Below are 23135 nucleotides of genomic sequence, written 5' to 3' on the forward strand. Positions count from 1 at the left end.
TGTTTTACTCCTCCTAATCTAGTCCAAGTCAATACACGCATATGTTCAGGGATATTTCCAGAACAATGGGGAGATTAATCAAAACTTGTGTAGAGGAAGAGTGGAGCAATTGCCCATAGCAACCGATCACATTTGCTTCTTTCATTTTTCAAATTCCTTTTTTAACATTAAAGAGGCAATTTGATGAATTGCTATGGGCAACTGCATCACTCTTCCTCTACACAGGTTATTATAAAATCTCCCCATAGTCACTAGATGACTATGTTGCGTGCATTAAAGTCAGTTGTGCCACAGATGGCACAATAATAATGTGAACCCAGCCTAAGAATGTGTAAGATTAATCTCGGTGGCTTAAAGGGGTACACCACTAAAAAACATTTTTTTTTTAAATCAACTGATGCCAGAAAGTTAAACAGATTTGTAAATTACTTCTATTTAAAAATCTTAATCCTTTCAGTACTTATCAGCTGCTGTATGCTCCACAGGAAGTTATTTTCTTTTTAAATTTCCTTTCTGTCTGACCACAGTGCTCTCTGCTGACACCTCTGTCCATTTTCGGAACTGTCCAAAGCAGGAGCAAATCTCCATAGCAAACCTATCCTGCTCCGGACAGTTCCTAAAATGGACAGAGGTGTCAGCAGAGAGCACTGTGGTCAGACAGAAAGGAAATTCAAAAAGTAAAGAACTTTCTGTGGAGCATATATCAGCTGATAAGTACTGGAAGGATTAAGATTTTTAAATAGAAGTAATTTATGAATCAGTTTAACTTTCTGGCACCAGTTGATTTTTAAAAAATTTTTTTCCGGAGGAGTACCCCTTTAAGCTATTTAATAAATCTAGTACAACTTTACACTTTTATAAGATTTTTCCACCTATTACTTGGCGTACTTTACCCTAAAGTTTTGTACCAATTTGTACCAAATTTTAGAACATTTTTTGGCACACGATATCACATTTAAGCCATGCCCATTTTAATAAATCCATGCCCATTTTCCCAGTAACTCACACTCTTTTATGGATCAAAGTGTAAAAAGTGTCTAATACACATCAAAAATTTGATGTAAGCCAGTTTTTTTAGGATAGAGTGCACCACGGTTTTTGCACACACATGCCCTCTTTTAATGATGTGCTTAAGTTTTGACTCTGCGTTTGCCAAAATTGTAATACACAGCAATTGACACACATTTCCTTGATTGACAAGACGACATGGCCTATGTGGAAAGGCGTATAACTATAATGCCATGTCAAAATTTTGGTGCATTACCTTTGCCCGAAGTGATACAATTAATATTGAACCACTATGATAAATCTGACACATTAGAACTCTGTCAATTTAAGTTTGCACTAAATTAATCAGTTTCAGTAAACCACCCCCTTCACTCATAGTTTTATCTCCCCTTTGTGTTGCACGAACTTATCACAAGCAGTAGAGCAACATGAAGCAGCATCACCTAGGAGGAAACAGAGGAGTTTGGGGGAGAGAAATTCTAGCACTTGCTGATCTCAGATAGTAGCGATGTAGAACATAGTAAATGCTGTGTGATGAGACTCAGCGCTTCTGTCTCTGGAAAGTATAATGGAGAACATAGGTTGCATTGGGGAAACTAGGGCTTGGCGGTAGGGCCAAATATGTGAATCGCTGTATTTTTGTAACTTATGGCGGTTCCACGGTATATAATGGTATTAGCCCCCCCCCCCCCCCCCCAAAATGTATTATTAGCCCTGCACTGCACTGTCCCCATCGGGGTTAATACTCACATGTCACCCGCAAGCGCTGCCTCCTGGTCCTCCTGTTTGTTGCGGCCGCCGGCACTGACACTCTCTATACTGTGCGGTATCCCAATGCCCGGGCTGCAAAAGGTAAACAAAATAAACTCGCGCATGTTCCGACGTCGGCCTTACGCTGGGGACGGGAACGTCGAACAGCTGTCAGCCTATCACCGGCCGCAGCGAAGTTCCGCCTCGGCCAATGATAGGCTGTGCCCACTGTCAATGTAAGAAGCTCTGGCCGGCTTCTTATATGACAGTGCGCTCAGCCTATCACCGGCCGAGGAAGAACATCGCTGCGGCCTTTGATAGGCTGACGGCTGTCCGACGTTCCATTCCCTGGGAAGCAAGTCCGGACCGACGGGGAAGGTGAGTTAAAGGAAAACTGTCATATATTTTCTCCCGCACTATCCCCAGGTACTGGTGGATAGTGCGGGAGACGCTGATTAAAACAAGCCCTACCTTACCCGGATCCGCCCGGCCGTTCTCCCGCAATTGTAGTTTTATTATCTGTTGGAATCTTCTGTAACTGGCGCGGGCGGGGCTTCTGTGCTTAACTGGCACTGACGTCAGCGCCGCTTATGAATATTCATCCCCCCTCCACCCAGTCAGGAGCGGCAAAGAGAGGGAGAATTGGAGGAAGGGGGGATGAATATTCATAAGCGGCGCTGATGTCAGTGCCAGTTAACCGCCAAAGCCCCACCTGTGCCAGTTACAGAAGATTTTAACAGATAATAAAACTACAATTGTGGGAGAACGGCCAGGCGAATCCGACCAAGATAGGGCTCGTTTTAATCAGCGTCTCCCGCATTATCCACCAGTACCTGTGGATAGTGCAGGAGAAAATATCTGACAGTTTTCCTTTAAGTTTATTCTGTTTACCTTTTGCAGCCTGGGCATAGGGATAGAGTATAGAGCAGTGGTTTAAAATCTGCGGACCACCAGATGTGGCAAAACTACAACTCCCAGCATGCCCGGACAGCCAACGGCTGTCCGGGCATGCTGGGAGTTGTAGTTTTGCAACATCTGGAGGTTGAAGATCACTGGTATAGAGTGTCAGCGCCAGCGGCCGCAACATACAGGACGAGGAGGGCAGCGCTTGCAGGTGACATATGAGAGTAGTAGCGCTGGGCTGATAATTAATTGGGGGGGCATAACAGCGCTCGCGGGCCACATATGATTAGTTCCCTGATGGGGACAGCGCAGGGGGCTGATAATTAATTAATTCATTCCCTAGGGGGAGGGGCCAAACCGGTATTAAAATTCATATCGTTCAGCACAAAAATGTTGGTATTCGGTATGAACCGGTATACCGCCCAGCCCTAGGGGAAACCATTTAATGTAAGCATTATCCAGCTCACCATTATAGGTAGGTCATTTCCACTTGCCACATGGTGCTCATGTCTTGCTGAGACCTTTCAAGATGCAGTAATTCATGACATCTTAGTACCTGCTCAGTGGATAAAAACCTTAACTCAATTTATCAATCCATATGATAGCACGTGTGAAGTGCACAGCAATAATGACACATTTACCGCTTCTTACACACCCATAGTCATTGTCATGAAAAAAAAAACTCCTTACAGAACAGCCATGATTGATTTGAAATCTGAAAGGTTTTTAATACACTGAGCTGGAACTGATTTTTGCATGAATTATATGATATTATAGAGAAAGACTAGATAAATGGCGCGTCAGCTAATACAGGCGTACACATGACTATGTATTAATAGCCTATACTGTGCTATATAGGCAAAAAAAACATGCTGGAGTTCTGCTTTAAAGGGGTATTCCAGGAAAAAACTTTTTTATATATATATATATATATCTACTGGCTCCAGAAAGTTAAACAGATTTGTAAATTACTTCTATTAAAAAATCTTACTCCTTTCAGTACTTATGAGCTTCTGAAGTTAAGGTTGTTTTTTTTCTGTCTAAATCCTCTCTGATGACACCTGTCTCGGGAAACGCCCAGTTTAGAAGCAAATCCCCATAGCAAACCTCTTCTAAACCGGGCGTTTCCCGAGACACGTGTCATCAGAGAGCACTTAGACAGAAAAGAACAACCTTAACTTCAGAAGCTCATAAGTACTGAAAGGATTAAGATTTTTTAATAGAAATAATTTACAAATCTGTTTAACTTTCTGGAGCCATTTGATATATTTATAAAAAAGTTTTTTCCTGGAATACCCCTTTAATTCTGGCCTACAGACAGCACTTTGGGCTGGCTATCTAGACAGTCACTAACTTATCTTTGTCTGAGAATTGTAAAGCAACTGTAAGTTTTAATAGTAATGCCAATTCCTCTCATTTTTATTTAAGGCGAATATGGTAAAGAGGATTCATATTATTTTGTATGCACGTTAAAGGGTAGCCACCCTAAATATATGATCTCCCTGTCACTTTGTTGGTTTACCATGAATTTACCTCTGCAGCTGTTCTTCATTTTAATCAGCCATTCATGAGATTCACCATGTTCACAAATTATACTGTTTTATCTGTTCCTAGTGACAACCACTCTCTCTTTCACCATTGAAAACATATTACATGCCATATTATTAGCATCACTCAGTAGGGAATAGATCTGTGGAAAGGTCTTTACTGATGCCAGTAAACAGAAATGTTGTATAATAATTTCTATAGAATTTGGGATTCATGAATATACTGTCAGGCAAATGATATATTAATGCAGAACATCTTGTGCCATTGTCTGCCTAGAGTGATCATCTATTCTAAAGACAGGTGCTGTAATGGTTTCATAGATGACATTTCTTATGGGTAATATGTGAGAACCCCCTTACACCATTCAGTTTAAGTGGTGTAATGTCCGCTGCGGAAAATCCACCGCAAGCCCCATTGAAGTCAGTAGGGTCTGTGGAAAATCTTCCACGGACAGCCGAGAAGTGCCCGCCCCCTTTCAAATACGCAGCGGAAAACCCGCAAATAAATCCACCCGTGTGAACGTACCCTAAATGTGGTTATTTTTAAAACAAAACTTGAAATATATAGTATTCACTTGGGCCTCTAGAAGATTCACAATAGCTGTTCACCTATCGGTTTTACTGTGTAGAATTGGACAGAATGAGCAGAGTCATCACATAATCTTAGTAAAATAATAGTAGCTTCATAAAAGTATACACACTATCAAAACCTGTACATAGGAAAAGTTGCCCAGTTGCCCATAGCAACCAATCAGATTGCCTCTTTCATTAACAAGGCTTCTGCAAAAGGAAAAAGCGATCTGATTGGTTGCTGGGCAACTTTTCCTATGGTCAAGTTTTGATAACTCGCCCCCTTTATAGCCTGGTTCTTATAGTGGTAACAGAAAAGTGGTGAAAAAATATGATTAAAAAAATCCCCCGCCTAATAAAAATTTACATTATCCCCTTTTCCAAGTAAAACACTGTAAAACAATAAATAAATGTATTTGGTATATCCATGTGAGTAATTGTCTAAACTTTTTTTTTAATTATTGCATTCCTCCCCCTGCATGGTCAACAGTGTAAACCCAACAGTATTCCAAAAGTGCTGCTTTTTGGTCACATCACATCCCAAAACATGTAATAAAGAGTGATTAAAAAGGCAGAACTACACAAAAGTGGTACCATTAAAAACATTTCAAACTTAAAATAAATTATCCAAGTTTGGTATGATTGGAATTTTAATGACCATAGAATAAAGTTAGAATGTCAGTCGTACTGTATTGTGAACAGTGAAAAAATTATTTCCCCCACAAAATTCCTTCTTTTTTTTCTTATGATTACATTTTTTTTTTTTCTGGCTTCGTAATACATTATATGATAAAAGAAAGTTTGCCCGTGAAAATTAATGAAATCCCTAATATAACTTTTTAAGTGGAAATATAAAAAAGTTATGGGTCTTAAAAGGTGAGGAGAAAGGAAAACCTAGGCCATAAATCAAAATTCAGGGAATCGGGAAGGGGTTAAGGGCTATGCAAATTTACATTAAAACAAATGAGGCTCATGCAGCAAATGCGTCTGAATTCACATGAAACTTATGTTTGTGTGAACATAGCCTTATATCTAGTGGTTAGACTTGGCTTTTTTTTTTTATCTTGTTTTGTTCACTTTTTACCTAGTGACAGCATTTGTTGTCTCTTTCTTTATATTCATTGGTCATCTGACTTTTTTCCAATTGAAAAGTGTTTATTCTCCGACTCCTCATCAGTATCCCATCCGGAGACGTTTGTGAGCTGTCATTCCAGCTGATTGATGCTATAGCTGCTTGGAAAAGGAGGCTCTTCAATAAAGCCCTGGCCATGTTAGTGTTACTATCCTAGTATTATGAAGTCTGCAAAGGTTTGACCTCTGTATAAATGTCATTCAGCTGTCTGCGTTTGCACCTTACTGGAATAGGTACATATATTTATATATGGTTTCTTGGTCAATGTCATTGTAGAACATGCATGGACCTTTATTTTCTTCTCAACCAGAGTCTGTAGGATATCTATCCATGCCCACCCAAGTCCCAACCCTTCTAAATCACATTAACCTTATCACAGCCTGTTTTCCTGCTTCTTAATCCCATCATGCAGTCATGCGATTCAGCATAATGGATCAATAAATTGTCTTTCGCTACAACATAAATGCCAAGGTTTTCCTAAAGTGTTTTAGCTTCTACATTTACATCTTCGTACGTGATGAATGGATTCTTTATGGAATGTCACTTTCGGTTAGGAGTTTTCTGCATATTGTTTTATTATTGTCATAAATGTATAAATTGTAGGCAGTAAACCCCTAAGAGCTCCCCCTAGTGGAAGCTGTAGTCACACAGAATTTTATAATTTAACACTTTGGTGGTGGGGAGAATAAAAAGTAGCTTTTATCCAATCCAAAATAGATGTGGCTCGGCGGCAGTGCATGGTGTCATGTGGCTTGGTTGTAACTATAATTCATGCTGGAAAATTGTCATAAATTATTGCAGAAATCTATTTAATTGAATGGGGTACATCTTTAATAAGTTTGGAGCATTTTACTCTAGCGCATTTGTTTAAGTCTGTTAGTCTTGATAAATTTCCCCTGTATCTGTACAGTGGACTTGAAGCTCTGTATACAAAGTTATATTATAAATTTTTTTTTTTTTACGCAAATAAGAGTTTTTATTAAAGTTTTAGGTGTACAAAACATGAAGAAAATCAAGGCACATCAGAACATATGGTCAAGAGAAACTGTATGAGTCAATCACTTATTTTGCAACTTGTGCAAAAATAACCATTAGGGGAATAGAGATACCAGGGACGAAACCAATGACCTTTGGAGGGGGGGGGGGGGGGGGAGTAGAAAGGGAGGAGGAAGGAGACCTAACACAACAAGAAATAATAAATTTTAGAAACTTTGACCTATTTATATTGAACAAAAGATTACCTTCACTTTAAATGGTTCTTTGAAAGTGTTTTTTTTCCATAAATGTCTCTTCGACGTTAATGGGGTACTCCACTGGAAAACATTTTTCTTTAAATCAACTGGTGCCAGAAAGTTAAACAGATTTGTAAATTACTTCTATTATAAAATGTTAATCCTTCCAGTACTTATCAGCTGCTGTATGATCAACAGGAATTTATTTTCTTTTTGAATTTCCTTTCTGTCTGACCACAGTGCTCTCTACTGACACCTATGTCCATGTCAGGAACTGTTCAGAGCAGGAGAGGTTTGCTATGGGAATTTGATCGTACTCTGGACAGAGGTGTCAGCAGAGAGCACTGTGGTCAGACAGAAAGGAAATGAAACAACTTCCTGTGGAACATACAGCAGCTGATAAATACTGGAAAGGTTAAGATTTTTTAATAGAAGTAACTTACAAATCTGTTTAACTTTCTAGCACCAGTTGATAAAAAAAAATGTTTTCCAGTGGATTACCCCTTTAAAGGGGTCCTCTTGCAAAACATTTTATTTATTCTATATGCCTGGGCTGCCACCATTTTTGTAATAAACGTTCAGCGATGTTGCGCCTTGGCTGGTGATAGGCTGAGTGGCAATGTGATATAACGGGCCCCAGAAAGAAGTCCAAGCCTGAGCCTGTTAAATGACTCTGCCGTACAGCCTATCACTGGCCGAGGCGATAAGCTGACCTACAGTGTGACGTGTCAGGCCCCAAAACCAGGAAGAAGATCGGCGACGGGAGGACGGGAGACTGGTATCAGTGGCAACATCCTCCAGTTTATTATTTTTAAAGAGATATCTCATACTTAAAATTACAGAAAAACGTATCCTCTATTCGCAGGGTAGGGGATACGTTTTAGATTGCGGGGAGTCTGACCATTGGGCCCCTCCGCAATCTCCTGTACAGAGCCCTGGCTTCCCCTGGGAGTGGCACATTACGGCCCCGCCACGTCTTCTCCATATATGTCTATGGAGGAGCCATTTGGCTATCTTCAGACTCTCCTATAGAGATATACAGAGGAGGTAAGCCGGCTCTGGGGGATGGGGTCATGACGTGCCGCTCCCCGGGGTGGGGTCGGGCTCGGTACAAGAGATCGCGGGGGGCCTTAGCGGTCAAACCCCTGTGATCTAAAACATATCCCCTATCTGGCAGATAGGGGATAAACTATTCTGTAATTTTAAGGATGAAACCTCTCCTTCAATGGTGTAAGCCCAGGCATATAGGATAAATAAAAATGTTGACTGGAGTACTCTTAAGGTGTCCATGAAAAAAAAAACATCAGCCAAGCCTGTCAATTTTGGGTGGGTTTGTCAACTATCTAATGCGTTTGAGGATGTCCCAGGGGCAAGAAGGATTAGGCAGTTGATTTTAAGATCTCTAATCCTTTATTCGCACTGAAGAAAAGCCTTGAGAAATTTGCATTGAGAAAATATTTGGCCAACAGCAATCTCAGTTGTATGGCCACCTTAGGAGTTTAGGATTCAAGGTGAGAAAGGAGTGCCTGTTTAGTTTCGGTTTTCTTAAAGAAGGGGACAAAATATGAAATACAGAAAAAGTACTAAAATTACATTTTTTTTTAGACATGTTCCTTGTGTAATGACAGGTAAACTTAAAAGGGGTCCGACTGCTGGGACCCCCTGCAATCTCCAGCTTTCCTCCTAAATGAAGTGTGTTGGCCACTGCACAAAGCAGTGGCCAACATGCCCCCTTTATGCAACTCTATGGGAGAGCCATAGATTCCTGAGGGCAGCGCTCCGGCTCTCCTATAGCGATACATTGGAAAGGCGTGTTGGCCATCACCTTGTGCAGTTGTCGATATGATCATTTAAGAGGAGAGCCAGGGCCAAACAGAAGATTGCGGGTAGTCCCACTGGTCGGACCTCCCACAATCTGTCACTTATCCCCTATTCTTAGAATAGGTGTGGCAGTATAACAGATTAAGACTATGTTCGCACACTGTTTTCAGCCTTATTTTTATTATTAAGGCTGTTTTTTGGCCCTTATTTTTTAAACTTTTTTGTTTTTGGGCTACAGCTTTTGTTTGTAATGGAGAGGTTTTTGGGATGTTTGCATCTCAAATTACATGCCAACATATGAACCTGTTTTGGCACAAAAGAATCCCTTAAATTGGCACAAAAGAAGCCCTTTCTCTTAATTTTACAGCTGTAATTATGGAGGTAAAATTGCAATTTGTGGGAACAAAGAACAATCTTTTTTCTATGAATTCAGTAGAATTCAGTGGAAAACTATGGATATTAAAGGGGTACTCCGCCCCTAGACATCTTATCCCCCAAAGTCCCAGACCAGGATGACTCATAGATGCAGGAGGAGGGGCAATCCAGTTGTGGACTTCCTACAAGATTTAACAAAGCAGAAAACAAAATCATTGAAAGAAAAATAAACAAAAAACTTCTATGCACTGGTTACTTCTATGCACTGGTTACTTCTATGCACTGGTTACTTCTATGCACTGGTTACTTCTATGCACTGGTTACTTCTATGCACTGGTTACTTCTATGCACTGGTTACGTCTATGCACTGGTTACTTCTATGCACTGGTTACGTCTATGCACTGGTTACTTCTATGCACTGGTTACGTCTATGCACTAGTTACTTCTATGCACTGGTTACTTCTATGCACTGGTTACTTCTATGCACTGGTTACTTCTATGCACTGGTTACTTCTATGCACTGGTTACAAAAAATCCTTGCACTGGTCCTAAATAAACCAATAAATTCATGCACTTGTTACTAGTAATATTTGACTGTCGTTACTCATATGCTCTTTTTATTGTTCCCCTCAATTTAACGTTTGTTGTAGTTTTTTTTGTTTTTTGCACAATTTTGTTTACTTTTGGATTTGACTTTCTTTTCAAGCATATTCTAGAAGATAAACTGTCTTATTGTAAATAGCAGCAAGGACACTTACACTTGATTCTTCCCGCATTTGTTTGCAGACTGTAAAAGTCTAGAATCACAACCTGTCGTCTTGTATCTTTATCGATCATCCTCCTCTCTCATTTGATTGCTGTCATTAGGCCCTAAATGCTATCAATCTGCACAGAAAGCTTCAACATTACTCCTTGTCCATAGTGGATGTGTTGAAATTATATTTATGAAAGGCATCAAATAGAAATCTGAGTAAACACAATTTTGTTTCATTACGTTCAGGAAAGCTCTTCAAGTCTCTGGACCTCAGCTTGATTGTCGAGTTTATCCTCATGTTTTACAAAGACAAGCCTATCGACTGGCTGCTGGACCACATCCTGTGGGTGAAAGTATGCAATCCAGAGAAGGATGCTGTAAGTAATACGAGATTGCCACTGTTCTACTTTTAAGAATCACGTCTTTGGAGGGAGTGTGTACACTGCCTGTATTTCATATTGGAACTGTCATTTAAACATAAGACATAACCTGGGTTTGTAAAATAAAATTTGGAAAATACATTGGTAGTAAAAAAAAAAAAAATTTCTTATTTAGCCAGCACTATGATAAACATCATGGGGTATGTTTCATGGGAAAAAGGAGTTTAGGTGAATAATACAGCCCTATATTTCATTTTGTTTTAGTCCAAAAGATTTATGTTAAAATAACAAAAAGTTGCAGCTTTCAAATACCTTGGATTCCCAACCAGCCTTGGTTTTTAGCATTCCATGATGTTATTTCAAAAGGGAGACCTACATGTCACCACTGTAGCCAGTGATTCATGAGGATACGTCATCTATGTAACTGTCTAAATTTAGAACGACAGGGTATCTGGGCCATCAATAAGTGAGAGTTAAGAGTAACTTTTTTACACCTAGTGAGATACATTTTTGCAGTACAGACCCAATTATTTTGTAGGCATAAGCTTTTCATATACCAGCTGGTACTTGCAGTCAGTTTATAGTATATAGTAGCTGTTGTTGTACGGCTATACACTAGGGTGCATTTAGTTAAAGTTTAGGCACTTGGTGATAATGCAGTCATGTGCAGCCCTGGCAACAGACGGGTGAACTGCATAGTCAGGCCTATTAGTAGTGTCAGTGCAAAGTCTATATGTTCTGACATTCTATTCCAAAGGGTAATTCACGTTGCTGTGGAAACACAAAAGTATTTTTATACGTGAAAAGAAGAAAAAAAAATCCTTCTTCTGTCTTCGTTTTATCTTGGTTTGTTGATTGCTGTAGAATAAGTGGAAGAAGATGCCGAGTAGACGTTAAATGATTACAAAATATGTACAAAATAAATAGCTTATTTTTGGCTCGATAAATAATGATTTAAGTACAGTGCTATATTGCTAGCTGTATGGTAGTGAATTCTTTTGGATGTTACAGCTAAATTAACTCCAAATAAAAATAAAAAAACATGATCACATGGCAAATATATACGAAAGGCTGTGTAGTAGTTAGATACATATTATATTCTAAATTAATGCTGAGTTTTGTACAACTAAATATGTCTGGACTATTACTGCCTAGACTGGAGCTAATGTTTTTCCAACTGTTTTTTGTTGTTTTTATATACTTTTTTAATGTATAGAGTTTGTGTGTTGGGCATATGCTTGTTAAAAAATTAGTTTGAGCAACGAACAGTAAAATGATACACATGTCTTATCTGTATTGTAAAACACTGTGTGCAGTAATCTCCCAACACAGGACTGTGGCGGAAGATCTATTCATCATTCTGTAATTTCACTTATATTCATATTTTAATGTAGTTAAGGCAATGCTGTCTTTGCTCTAACAGTCATTTTATTACAGGCTTAAAGGGGTACTCCAGAGGGGGAATATTTTCATTGAAACTGTTGCCAGGAAGTTATACAGATTTGTAAATTACTTCTATTGAAAAATCATTAGCCTTCTAGTACTTATCAGTTGCTGTATGCTCTAGAGGAAGTTGTGTAGTTCTTTCCAGTCTGACCACAGTGCTCTCTGCTGCCACCTTGTTCCGTGCCAGGAATTGTCCTCAACAGCAGAAAATTCCTATAGTGAACCTCTCCTGTCCCCAACATTTCCTGACACGGACAAAGGTGGCAGCAGAGAGCACTGTGATCAGACTGCAAAGAACTACACAACTTCCTCTGGAGCATACAGCAGCTGATAATACTGGAAGACATGATTTTTAAATAGAAGTAGTTTGCAAATCTGTATAACTTTCTGTCATCAGCTAATTTGTAAACATTGTTTTGTTTTGTTTTTCCCTCCGGAATACTCCAATGTTTTTTTTTTCTGTCTTAAAGTGGTATTCCAGGCAAAACCTTTTTTATATATATATATATCAACTGGCTCCGGAAAGTTAAACAGATTTGTAAATTACTTCTATTAAAAAATCTTAAACCTTCCAATAGTTATTAGCTTCTGAAGTTTTCTGTCTAACTGCTCAATGATGATGTCACGTCCCGGGAGCTGTGCATGATGGGGAGAATATCCCCATAGGAACTGCACAGCTCCCGGAACGTGAGTCATCAGAGAGCAGTTAGACAGAAAATAACAACTCAACTTCATAAGCTAATGACTATTGGAAGGATTAAGATTTTTTAATAGAAGTAATTTACAAATCTGTTTAACTTTCCGGAGCCAGTTGATATATAAAAAAAAGTTTTGGCCTGGAATACCCCTTTAAGTAAAATCTTCTAACACACTTTTGTGCAAAAGCAGGTAGATTCCTATAATAGTATAGTACATATACTATACTATGCATTGCACGTTTCCTGCTCTATGACCTAGCCCATGGCTTTGCTGCTCCTTATTGTATGCCTCTCTGCTGCTGTTTTTACTGGTGTAAGCTTTTCTTAAAATCAGTCTGCAGTTTATAGTCAATAAAGACTATATAGGAGGATAAAGGGAGGATACGCTTCTCTGTGTGCAATCTAAGGGGAATCAGTTAGGAATTATCTGAAGAAACTCTCATTGTTTAGGATATAATAAGCCTTTTCCATCCTATATAATGAGAATCAAAGTATAAGACATACAAGAGTTTCTCCTGCCTGATGAAGAATCCCTGCTGCTTCAGAATGCATTGCAAGTCCTACAGTACGTCACTCCCTTTCCATCTTTATTCACTTTAGTCTTTACCAACTTGCTTTCTAGATCTCAGCAGTGCTTTATTTACAACTTATGCTACTTAGTACTGCTCTATAATGTGCTTCACCCTGTTGCTGCTTCTGAGGGTGGGCTATTGCGTTATAAGGGAGCAGGATCCACACCTCTGTGTGTGTGCAGTATGTGGGAGATATTTTAGAGACTAATCTCCACCCACTAGCTCAGGGACAGCTGTAAATTAGTGATGGAGTCTGCAAAGCAGAAATATGGTGAAAATGCCATATACAAGTTATATATTGGCCATAAATAATGGGGACCTCGGGGATCGCTGCTGCAGCACCCCGCTATCATTACTGCGCAGAGCGAGATCGCTCTGCACGTAATGACGGGCAATACAGGGGCCGGAGCATCGTTATGTCACGGCTCCGCCCCTCGTGACATCACGGTCCGCCCCCGTCAATACAAGTCTATGGGAGGGGGCGTGGCGGTCGTCACGCCCCCTGCCATAGACTTGCATTAAGGGGACGGGCCGTGATGTCATGAGGGGCGGAGCCATGATGACACGCTGCTCTAGCCCCTGTATCGCCCGTCATTACGCACAGAGCGAACTCGCTCTGTGCAGTAATGATGGCGGGGTGCCGCAGCGGTGATCCCCGGGGTCCCCAGCAGCGGGATCACGGCGATCTAACATCTTATCCCCTATCCTTTGGATAGGGGATAAGATGTCTAGGGGCGGAGTACCCCTTTAAAGGGGAACTCCGGTGGGAAAAAAAAAAATTTCAAATCAACTGGTGCAAGAAAGTTAAACATATTTGTAAATCACTTCTATTTAAAAATCTTAACCCTTCTAGTACTTATCAGCTGCTGTATACTACAGATATACTACAGAGAAACTTGTGAAGTTCTTTCCAGCCTGACAACAGTGCTCTCTGCTGACACCTCTGTCCGTGTCAGGAACTGTCCAGAGCAAGAGAGGTTTTCTATGGGGATATGTTTGTAATCTGGACAGTTCCTGACACGGACAGAGGTGTCAGTAGAGAGCACTGTTGTCAGACAGAAAAGAACTTCACTAATTTCTCTGTTTTATACAGCAGCTAATAAGTACTGAAAGGATTAAGATTTTTTAATAGAAGTAATTGACAAATCTGTTTAACTTTCAAGCACCGGTTCATTTGAAAACATTTGTTTTATACTTGTTTCCACCAGAGTTCCCCTTTGAAGGGGTAATCCAGAAATATAAAAACAGTGCCACACCTGTCCCCAGGTTGTATGAGGTATCATCATGATAATGATATAATTATAGCATTCACTTCAATGGTGCTGTTTTTGGAAGCAATCAGCTCAGTTTTTTCTAATCCTGGATAACCCCTTTAACCCCTTAAGGACTCAGCGTTTTTCCATTTTTGCATTTTCATTTTTTCCTCATCACCTTCTAAAAATCATAGCGCTTTCAATTTTGCACATAAAATTCCATATGATGGCTTATTTTTTGTGCCACCAATTCTACTTTGCAGTGACATTAGTCATTTTACCAAAAAATGCACGGCGAAACGGAAAAAAAAATCATTGTGCGACAAAATTGAAGAAAAAATGTAATTTTGGAATTGTTTTGTAATTGTTTTGGGGGCTTCCGTTTGTACACAGTGCATTTTCGGTAAAAATGACACCTTATCTTTATTCTGTAGGTCCATACGATTAAAATGATACCCTACTTATATAGGTTTGATTTTGTTGTACTTCTGAAAAAAATCATAACTACATGCAGGAAAATTAATACGTTTAAAAATGTCATCTTCTGACCCCTATAACTTTTTTATTTTTCCGCATACGGGCCAGTATGGGGGCTCATTTTTTGCGCCGTGTTATGAAGTTTTTATTGGTACCATTAATTGGACTTGTTGATTGCTTTTTATTCATTTTTTTATGATATATAAAGTGACCAAAAATACGCTATTTTGGACTTTGGAATTTATTTGCGCGTACGCCATTGACCATGCGGTTTAATTAACAATATATTTTTATAGTTCGGACATTTACGCACGCGGCGATATATCATGTTTATTTTTATTTACACAGTTTTATTTTTTTATGGGAAAAGGGGCGTGATTCAAACTTTTATTAAGGAAGGGGTTACATGACCTTTGTTAACTTTTTTTCACTTTTTTTTTTGCAGTGCTATAGCTCCCATACGGGGCTATAACACTGCACACACTGATCTTTTACCCTGATCCCTGCAAAGCCATAGCTTTGCATGGATCAGCGTAATAGGGGGTTGATTGCTCAAGCCTGTAGCTCAGGCTTGGAGCAATCAAATGCCGATCGGACGCGACGGAGCAAGGTAAGGGGACCTCCGCTCGCGTCCTAGCTGCCGGGAAGCTTTTACTTTCATTTTCGACACTGCGATCAATTTGGATCGCTGCGTCTGAAGGGTTAATAGTGCGCGGCACAACGATCGGTGCCGCGCACTGTTAGCCCAGGGTCCCGGCTATCAATAGCAGCCGGAACCGAACCGGTGTGATGCGGGGTCACGGCGTGACCCCGTTTTAAACACTGGGACTGGGCGCAGGGCGTACAGGTACACCTTGCATCCTTTAGAGCTTAAAGGGGTATACTTATCTGAAGAAGTTATTCCCTCTCCACATAGTAGAATATAATACGCTTATTGGTGGAGGCCCAACCACTGTGACCCCTACTTATATCAAAACTAGTAACATTATTTTCACCGAATTGAATGGCCTCACCACGTGTGGCCATCACTCTTTTCATAGAGAGTGACAGAACACCAGTCACGTATGTTCTGTATGTTCCGTAAATTTTAGGGATAATTTTGTCCCCATTCTGAGGATGGGTGAGGGAGTCTGGACACTGTGACTGACCTGCAACTTGTTGTTCCCTATTCTGTAGATTGGGAATTACTTCTTCAGATAGGAATACCCTTTTCATTTTTTCCTATTAAGGTTGGTTCATGTATGTGGAGTAAAAAAAAGATGCATTTTGCAAATAGTCTTATTATTGTCCTACCATTTTGTGTGTGTGGCAGATTTGTTTTGCAGATCTGTCTCTCCATGGTAACAGACTACAAACACATCCTGTGTAGTCTGATCCTACTGTCATACTTTCTTTTCTCTTCCCTCTACATCTTACTTACTGAGAATATGGACACAATGACCAATAACATCCATCTGTCTAATATTACGTAGGCCCATCTTCTGCCTCCTAAACCGCTCTGACCCATTAAAGCATGGACTCCACAAAACCTCTGGAGGTGTCCTGTGGCATCTGGTAGGAGAAGAGGTAAAAATAAGGAAAATAAATGAGTGCTGCTGAAATATTTCTAATAGATATTAGCCTTTTTTATTTTAAGCTGATATAATGTCAATTGGGGAGATTTATCAAAGGATTTAGACTGGTTTTTCCTATCTAAATTTGCCGCACAGAAAGTCACAGTCTAAATATGTGCGACTTTTTTGCGATTTTTGCTTTAGAGGATTTTTAGAACATGATGCATTCTAGTCTATTTTAGACTGAAAAATGCATTAGTGCTGAATTTATCAATAGCGACTTTTCAGCGACAAGTCGCATCGGCTGAAAGTACGCCGAAATGTCAGACCATACTGGAGCAGGTTTAAATACAGTCTAAAGCATAGATCCCGAAGTCCGTGCGCAGAAAGTGTATGAAAACAGTAAATAAAAGTATTTTAACTCTGAGCTTTATGTCACTGGGCAACATAAACTGAGGGGTACAAATAGTGATGTCCTAAAGTCCATCCAGGTAGATAGGGTGACTCTAGGACCCATCACAAATGTCTATATGTAGGAATTACAAGATAGTGGAGCAGATATGGGAAGTGTTATTCGAGAGGGATGATGAGTTTTCAAGTGCAGTGAAGAACCAAAGTCAAATCCACCATACTTCAAAGGCTCCGAGCTGACGTAAATGCACTCCTGTTGTAAGCATCGCTTGCTTATTCCATTGCCTGCTTTTAAGTCTGACCACTCAGGACAGCTTCCCAGAATCCTCCCTGCATTGTACCAACTAATGTCCTATTGTGCTGAGATAAATGTCATCCTTCACTGGGTGGAAATAACAAAGGGACATTTGTGGAATGGTGAAGTCATTTCAAAGCGGCATTTAGATCTTGCCATCTACTGTCTGTCTCCTGTGCATACAGGGTTTTTTGTGTTTTTTTTTTAGTTGTTGTGTTTGAATAGGCCAGGACAGTACTGAGATGAAGAAGAAATAATACTGATTGTAGAAGGTTGTGATCCCTTTCAGGGAGTCTTAGAAACTACAACTTTAAAGCTTCCAGATATTTCATATAAATAGAAGTGGCTTTATTCTCATGTGATTCCAGCGATTGAGCTAATTCATTATCCATGATGAGAGTTTCCTGTAAATTCTTAGTAAAACTTAGACATTTTGTTGTCATAGAGCAAGTTCAAACAACAGAAAAATCTGTCACAGATCTGCAGTAGAAATTTTAGGCATATCCTTAGATTTCTGAGACAAATTTTCATTAGTTATGTGTTGAATTTTCACCGCGGTTTTCATTCTGGCAACAAGAACAGATACGGTTCAAATACATATGGCGTACATACGGCAGCAGTAGGTTTTCAAATGTCCCTGTCAGAGCCAGGTGCCGTGTCCCCAAAACGTTATGTGACTGAACCCTAATATCTAATATACAGGAGAAGACGAAATAGCAAGATGATCCCCGCTGTTCATAAGTCTGGGAACAGTCTATTGACTGATCCTTCTACCAACCAGCAGAATTGTAAAGTCAACGCTACACTATAAGACAGCCTGTATTTCAGAATCCCTACCGTAGGACAAACTATTTCCAATGTTAACTTTTTATGTACTTTATGGGGGAGATTTATCAAAACCTGTCCAGAGGAAAAGTTGTCCAGTTGCCCATAGCAACCAATCAGATTGCTTCTTTCATTTTGCAGAGGCCTTGTTAAAAATGAAAGAAGCTATCTGATTGGTTGCTATGGGCAACTGGGGAACTTTTTCTCTGAACAGGTTTTGATAAATCTCCACCTATATGTAGAGTTAAACTGTAAAAAAATGCACAAAGGAGACATATACCGTATATACTCGAGTATAAGCCGACCAGAATATAAGCCGAGGCCCCTAATTTCACCCCAAAAACCCAGGAAAAGTTATTGACTCGACTATAAATCTAGGTTGGGAAATACATCATCCCCCCTGTCATCATCCAGACACCCCCTTTAGTTTTCTACTCACCTTCCCTCGGTGGGAAGGAAGGGTGAGCTGGTCCGGGCCATCTATGCTGCAGGGACCGTCCGGTGGGGAGGGTTAGTTGTTCCGGGCTGTCCATTTTCACCAGGGGGGCCCTCTTCTCCGGGCCCAGCCCCGGACTAGTGACGTTGCCTTGACGATGACACACAGGGACGCGCATGAACGTCCCTGTGCGTCGTCGTCAAGGCAACGTCACTAGTCCGGGGCAGGGCCCGGAGCGCGGAGAAGAGGGCCCCCCCCCCAGTTAAAATGGACAGCCCGGAACGACTAACCCTCCCCACCGGACGGTCCCTGCAGCATAGATGGCCCGAACCAGCTCAGGGTGGGTTCACACTACGTTTTGTCCCATACGGGAGCGCATACGGCAGGAGGGAGCTAAAAGCTCGCGCTCCCGTATGTAACCGTATGCGCTCCCGTATGCCATTCACTTCAATGAGCCGACCGGAGTGAAACGTTCGGTCCGGTCGGCTCATTTTTGCGCCGTATGAGCTTTTACAACCGGACCTAAAACCGTGGTTGACCACGGTTTTAGGTCCGGTTGTAAAAGCGCATACGGCGCAAAAATGAGCCGACCGGACCGAACGTTTCACTCCGGTCGGCTCATTGAAGTGAATGGCATACGGGAGCGCATACGGTCACATACGGGAGCGCGAGGTTTTAGCTCCCTCCTGCCGTATGCGCTCCCGTATGGGACAAAACGTAGTGTGAACCCAGCCTCACCCTTCCGTCCCACTGAGGGGAGGTGAGTAGAAAACTAAAGGGGGTGTCTGGATGATGACGAAGGCCGCAGTGGTCTACAACCTGCGGTTCTCCAGAGGTTTCAAAACTACAACTCCCAGCATGCCCGGACAGCGATCGGCTGTCCGGGCATGCTGGTAGTTGTAGTTTTGAAACCTCTGGAGATCAGCAGGTTGAAGACCACTGAGAAGGGATTGACAGGCGGAGAGTTCACTCGAGTATAAGCCGAGGGGGGGCGTTTTCAGCACGAAAAACCGTGCTGAAAAACTCGGCTTATACTCGAGTATATACGGTACTTTCAGTAAAAAACACAACTACATGTCATTTTTTTTTTTTTATTCTGTGGTAATCTGAATGTTCTCAGACCTTGGGCTGAAGACATGGGTCAGACTTTGAATAAAGATATTGTTGAAGTTGAACAATTGGCCATAAGTGTAAGTCACAGTCATAGAATAGTGGATGTTGATCTGAATGCACCACTCATTATGGTGACTAGCCGTGTAGGTGCGCCAGTATGTATCCAGTCTATGAATCCGTTCATTGAGCCCATTTCCTCCATGTCTTGAGTACCTGCCCCATTCATCCTCCTTGCAGTCAATTAAACTCACTTCAGCAGGAGCTATAGCTGGTGTACATACAATAAATTGTGTCCCTACCTGTGTTAGTTTCTTTTCTTCTCGGTATTTTTACCCCGATCATAATGAGCACTTTTAATAATGTAGTGATGCTGGATATCTCATTACTTCCAGCTGCCTGTAGCTTGCTCTATTCACCAAAAATATATGACTTTAATTAGGCAGAGCTAGGACTGCTGCGCTGTCATACTGCCGGCTTTCTTTTAGAGACATATTTTATAGCAAATACGTCCGTCCTGGCTTGGGAGAGTATTCTCTACATCCCTGTGATAGCACTAATTAAAATTCATTTTTATACTTGTATCTGCTTATTATTTTTATTATCGCCATAGGGTGCTGAAGGCATCTCAACAACAGGACTTTTCTGCTAGGCGAAGCCTTGTAACAAAGTTCCTAAACACTCCTTAAAACAGCGTAATTGCTACACAATGCGCCGTTTAAGTTTGTCGGACCCTTAAGCAGGCTTTAAGTTGTCCTCTAATGGCAAATCTGCTTCGTTATAAGGCAATTCTCAATCTTATCAGCGCTTCCATTAAAGGGGTACTCCGGTGAAAAATATTTTTTTTTTAAATCAACTGGTGCCAGAAAGTTAAACAGATTTGTAAATGACTTCTATTAAAAAATCTTAATCCTTCCTGTACTTATTAGCTGCTGAATACTACAGTGGAAATTCTTTGCAATTTGAAACACAGAGCTCTCTGCTGACATCACGAGCACAATGCTCTCTGCTGACATCTCTGTCCATTTTAGGAACTGTCCAGAGTAAAAGGAAATCCCCATAGCAAACATATGCTGCTCTGGACAGTTCCTAAAATGGACAGAGATGTCAGCAGAGAGCACTGTGCTCATGATGTCAGCAGACAGGTAGGTCTGTGTTTCAAAAAGAAAAGAATTTCCGCTGTAGTATTCAGCAGCTAATAAGTACAGGAAGGATAAATATTTTTTAATAGAATTTTTAATCTGTTAAACTTTCTGGCACCAGTTGATTTTAAAAAAAAAGTTTTTCACCGGAGTACCCCTTTAAAGCCCCCAAAACCAGTTATTTCTTTGCATTCTGTCAGATCGTTGTTAAATGTTTAACAACACTAACGCTATTCTATCCTTGTTTTCTTAGAATTTTTTTTTAAATATCGGTGTTTGCCATAGTAAATAAATATTATATTGGATGTAATTTAAAAAATTACTTTAAGGGGGACTAGTCATCGGTTTTATGCCGCCTAAACCATTGGCAGCATAACAGGCTCCCTTATTACAACTATGAATTGCCATCTATGATGTTGTTTTAGAGAAATCATAGTTTGAAAACCATCCAGGAATAGGGCATAAAGTCAACCCAGTGGTCCCAGCTTGGCTTCTCCTCGACCCACCGTGTTTGATGGTTTTCTTCCTATTTACAGTAAGATCTCATCATTTAAACCCCCCAGGGTGGGCAGAAACCATCTACTGACCGCCCTGATGATTTTAAGCCCTAGATGTTAAACAGGGACTTTTCTAAAACACTGTACAGTTTCAGAGCAAATCATAAATGGTTGGAATAAGAGAATATGTTCCTGTTTTATCCTGCCCATGGTTTGGGAAGCATGAAACTGATGATGGGTTCCTGATTTCCCCACCTACTAGGATATCCCGGATCTTCTCATGTAGATTTGTTGATTTACATCGCCCCTGTAGCTCCTGTTGCAGCTCCTTCCATTCCCCCACTGCTCATCTCTTCTCCTTGCTTCCAAGGGGAGACGTCTGAACAGGACATGCCCATTTAGCCAATCGTTGGCTGCAGCAGCGTCCTATCTTGGCCAATGAATGGCTGAGCAGGCAGCTCCTGCTGATACCTTTTCTTGGAAGTAGGGAGAAGAGATTAGCAGTGGGTAATTAGCCGCAGCATTTTATTACAAAAAAAATAATATATATAAATAAATATGTGTATATACATATCGGAATACCATACCTGCCCAGTACAGACAGGTAGTGCGGGTGACACTGATGACGAGGATACTTAAGTGCTCTGGTTTTTCCACAATCTCCTGCCGTATTTTGTGTTCTGTGGCCGACTATGGAGCATGGACAGCGCATCGTGATGTCACCACTGCTGTTTGCTAGCAGATAAACCCAGCAGAGAATGCAGCGGTCCTAATTCCTGAGACATCTTGTCTTAGAAGCAGAGAGAAGAGATGAGCAATGGGAAATCAGTCCCTGCATATAAAAAATATCTATATATATTTATATATATATATATATATATATATATATATCTCGGAATACCCCTTTTAACATTGGATATGGCGGTCCTAATTCCTAAGCCCTTGATTTGAGGGGCCATGGCACCAAGCAAGCACTGTGGCTTCTTTACTAGCAGTCTCAGTGCCTGGTACTACATATAGCCCATTCCTGTTGAAAAGGAATAAGTTGAGGTAAACAGTAACAAGCACCGCTAATGAAAAAAAATACTAACCAAGTGCCTTTTTGCCTCTTCAGTCAAATGGGATATTGATGGAATTGGGTAGGGCATCAGTGTTAAAATCCCTGACATCTACTTTAACCTCTTCCCTTATCCTGTCCATGTTGATTTAAAGCAAGACATCCGGTATAGTTTGGTATATGACTTCAGGATCAGACTACACATACCGTATTTTTCGCCATATAAGACGCTCCAGTATATAAGACGCACCCAATTTTAAAGGCTGAAAATCTAGAAAAAAAGATTCTGAACCTTCAACCTGCGGACCTACAGATGTTGCAAAACTACAACTCCCAGCATGCCCGGACAGCCAACGGCTGTCCGGGCATGCCGGGAGTTGTAGTTTTGCAACATCTGGAACATCTGGAGGTCCGCAGGTTGAAGACCACTGGTATAGGAGGTAATACTCACGTGTCCCCGCCGCTCCGGACCCCTCACCGCTGCCCTGGATGTCGCCCTCCGTCACTGTCGCCGTATCCCCGGGGTGTCCCCGTCACGCCAGAACGTCTCTGCTGCCCGATATCCTCGCTCTCTGTCGCCGCCATCACGTCGCTACGCACGCCACTCCTATTGGGTGACGGGATGGCGTGCGTGATGACGACGAAGGAGAGCGCCAGCCATGCACGGAGTAGACACCGAGGAGCCAGGTAAGGTCTCTCCCGGTGTCCTGTAAGCTGTTCGGGATGCCGCAATTTCACCGCGGCGGTCCCGAACAGCTCGTAGTGTCACTTTCGCTTCAGACGCGGCTGTCAGCTTTGATCGCCGCGTCTGAAGGGTTAATACAGGGCATCACCGCGATCGGTGATGTCCTGTATTAGCTGCGGGTCCCGGCTGTTGATGGCTGCAGGGAC

General features: G+C 41.1%; 1 protein-coding gene across 2 annotated transcripts in view; it reads left to right on the top strand.

Annotated features, from left to right (window-relative positions):
• The window catches only part of MGAT4B (alpha-1,3-mannosyl-glycoprotein 4-beta-N-acetylglucosaminyltransferase B), a 412865-nt gene that overhangs the window by 341706 nt on the left and 48024 nt on the right, over nt 1–23135 (top strand). For both annotated transcript variants that reach the window (XM_056517013.1, XM_056517014.1), the window contains exon 9: nt 10339–10469. In XM_056517013.1, the coding sequence (XP_056372988.1) occupies nt 10339–10469 (131 nt within the window). The remainder of the gene's footprint in view (nt 1–10338; nt 10470–23135) is intronic.

The sequence above is a fragment of the Hyla sarda genome, chromosome 4 (genome assembly GCF_029499605.1).
Source record: "Hyla sarda isolate aHylSar1 chromosome 4, aHylSar1.hap1, whole genome shotgun sequence".
NCBI lineage: Eukaryota > Metazoa > Chordata > Amphibia > Anura > Hylidae > Hyla > Hyla sarda.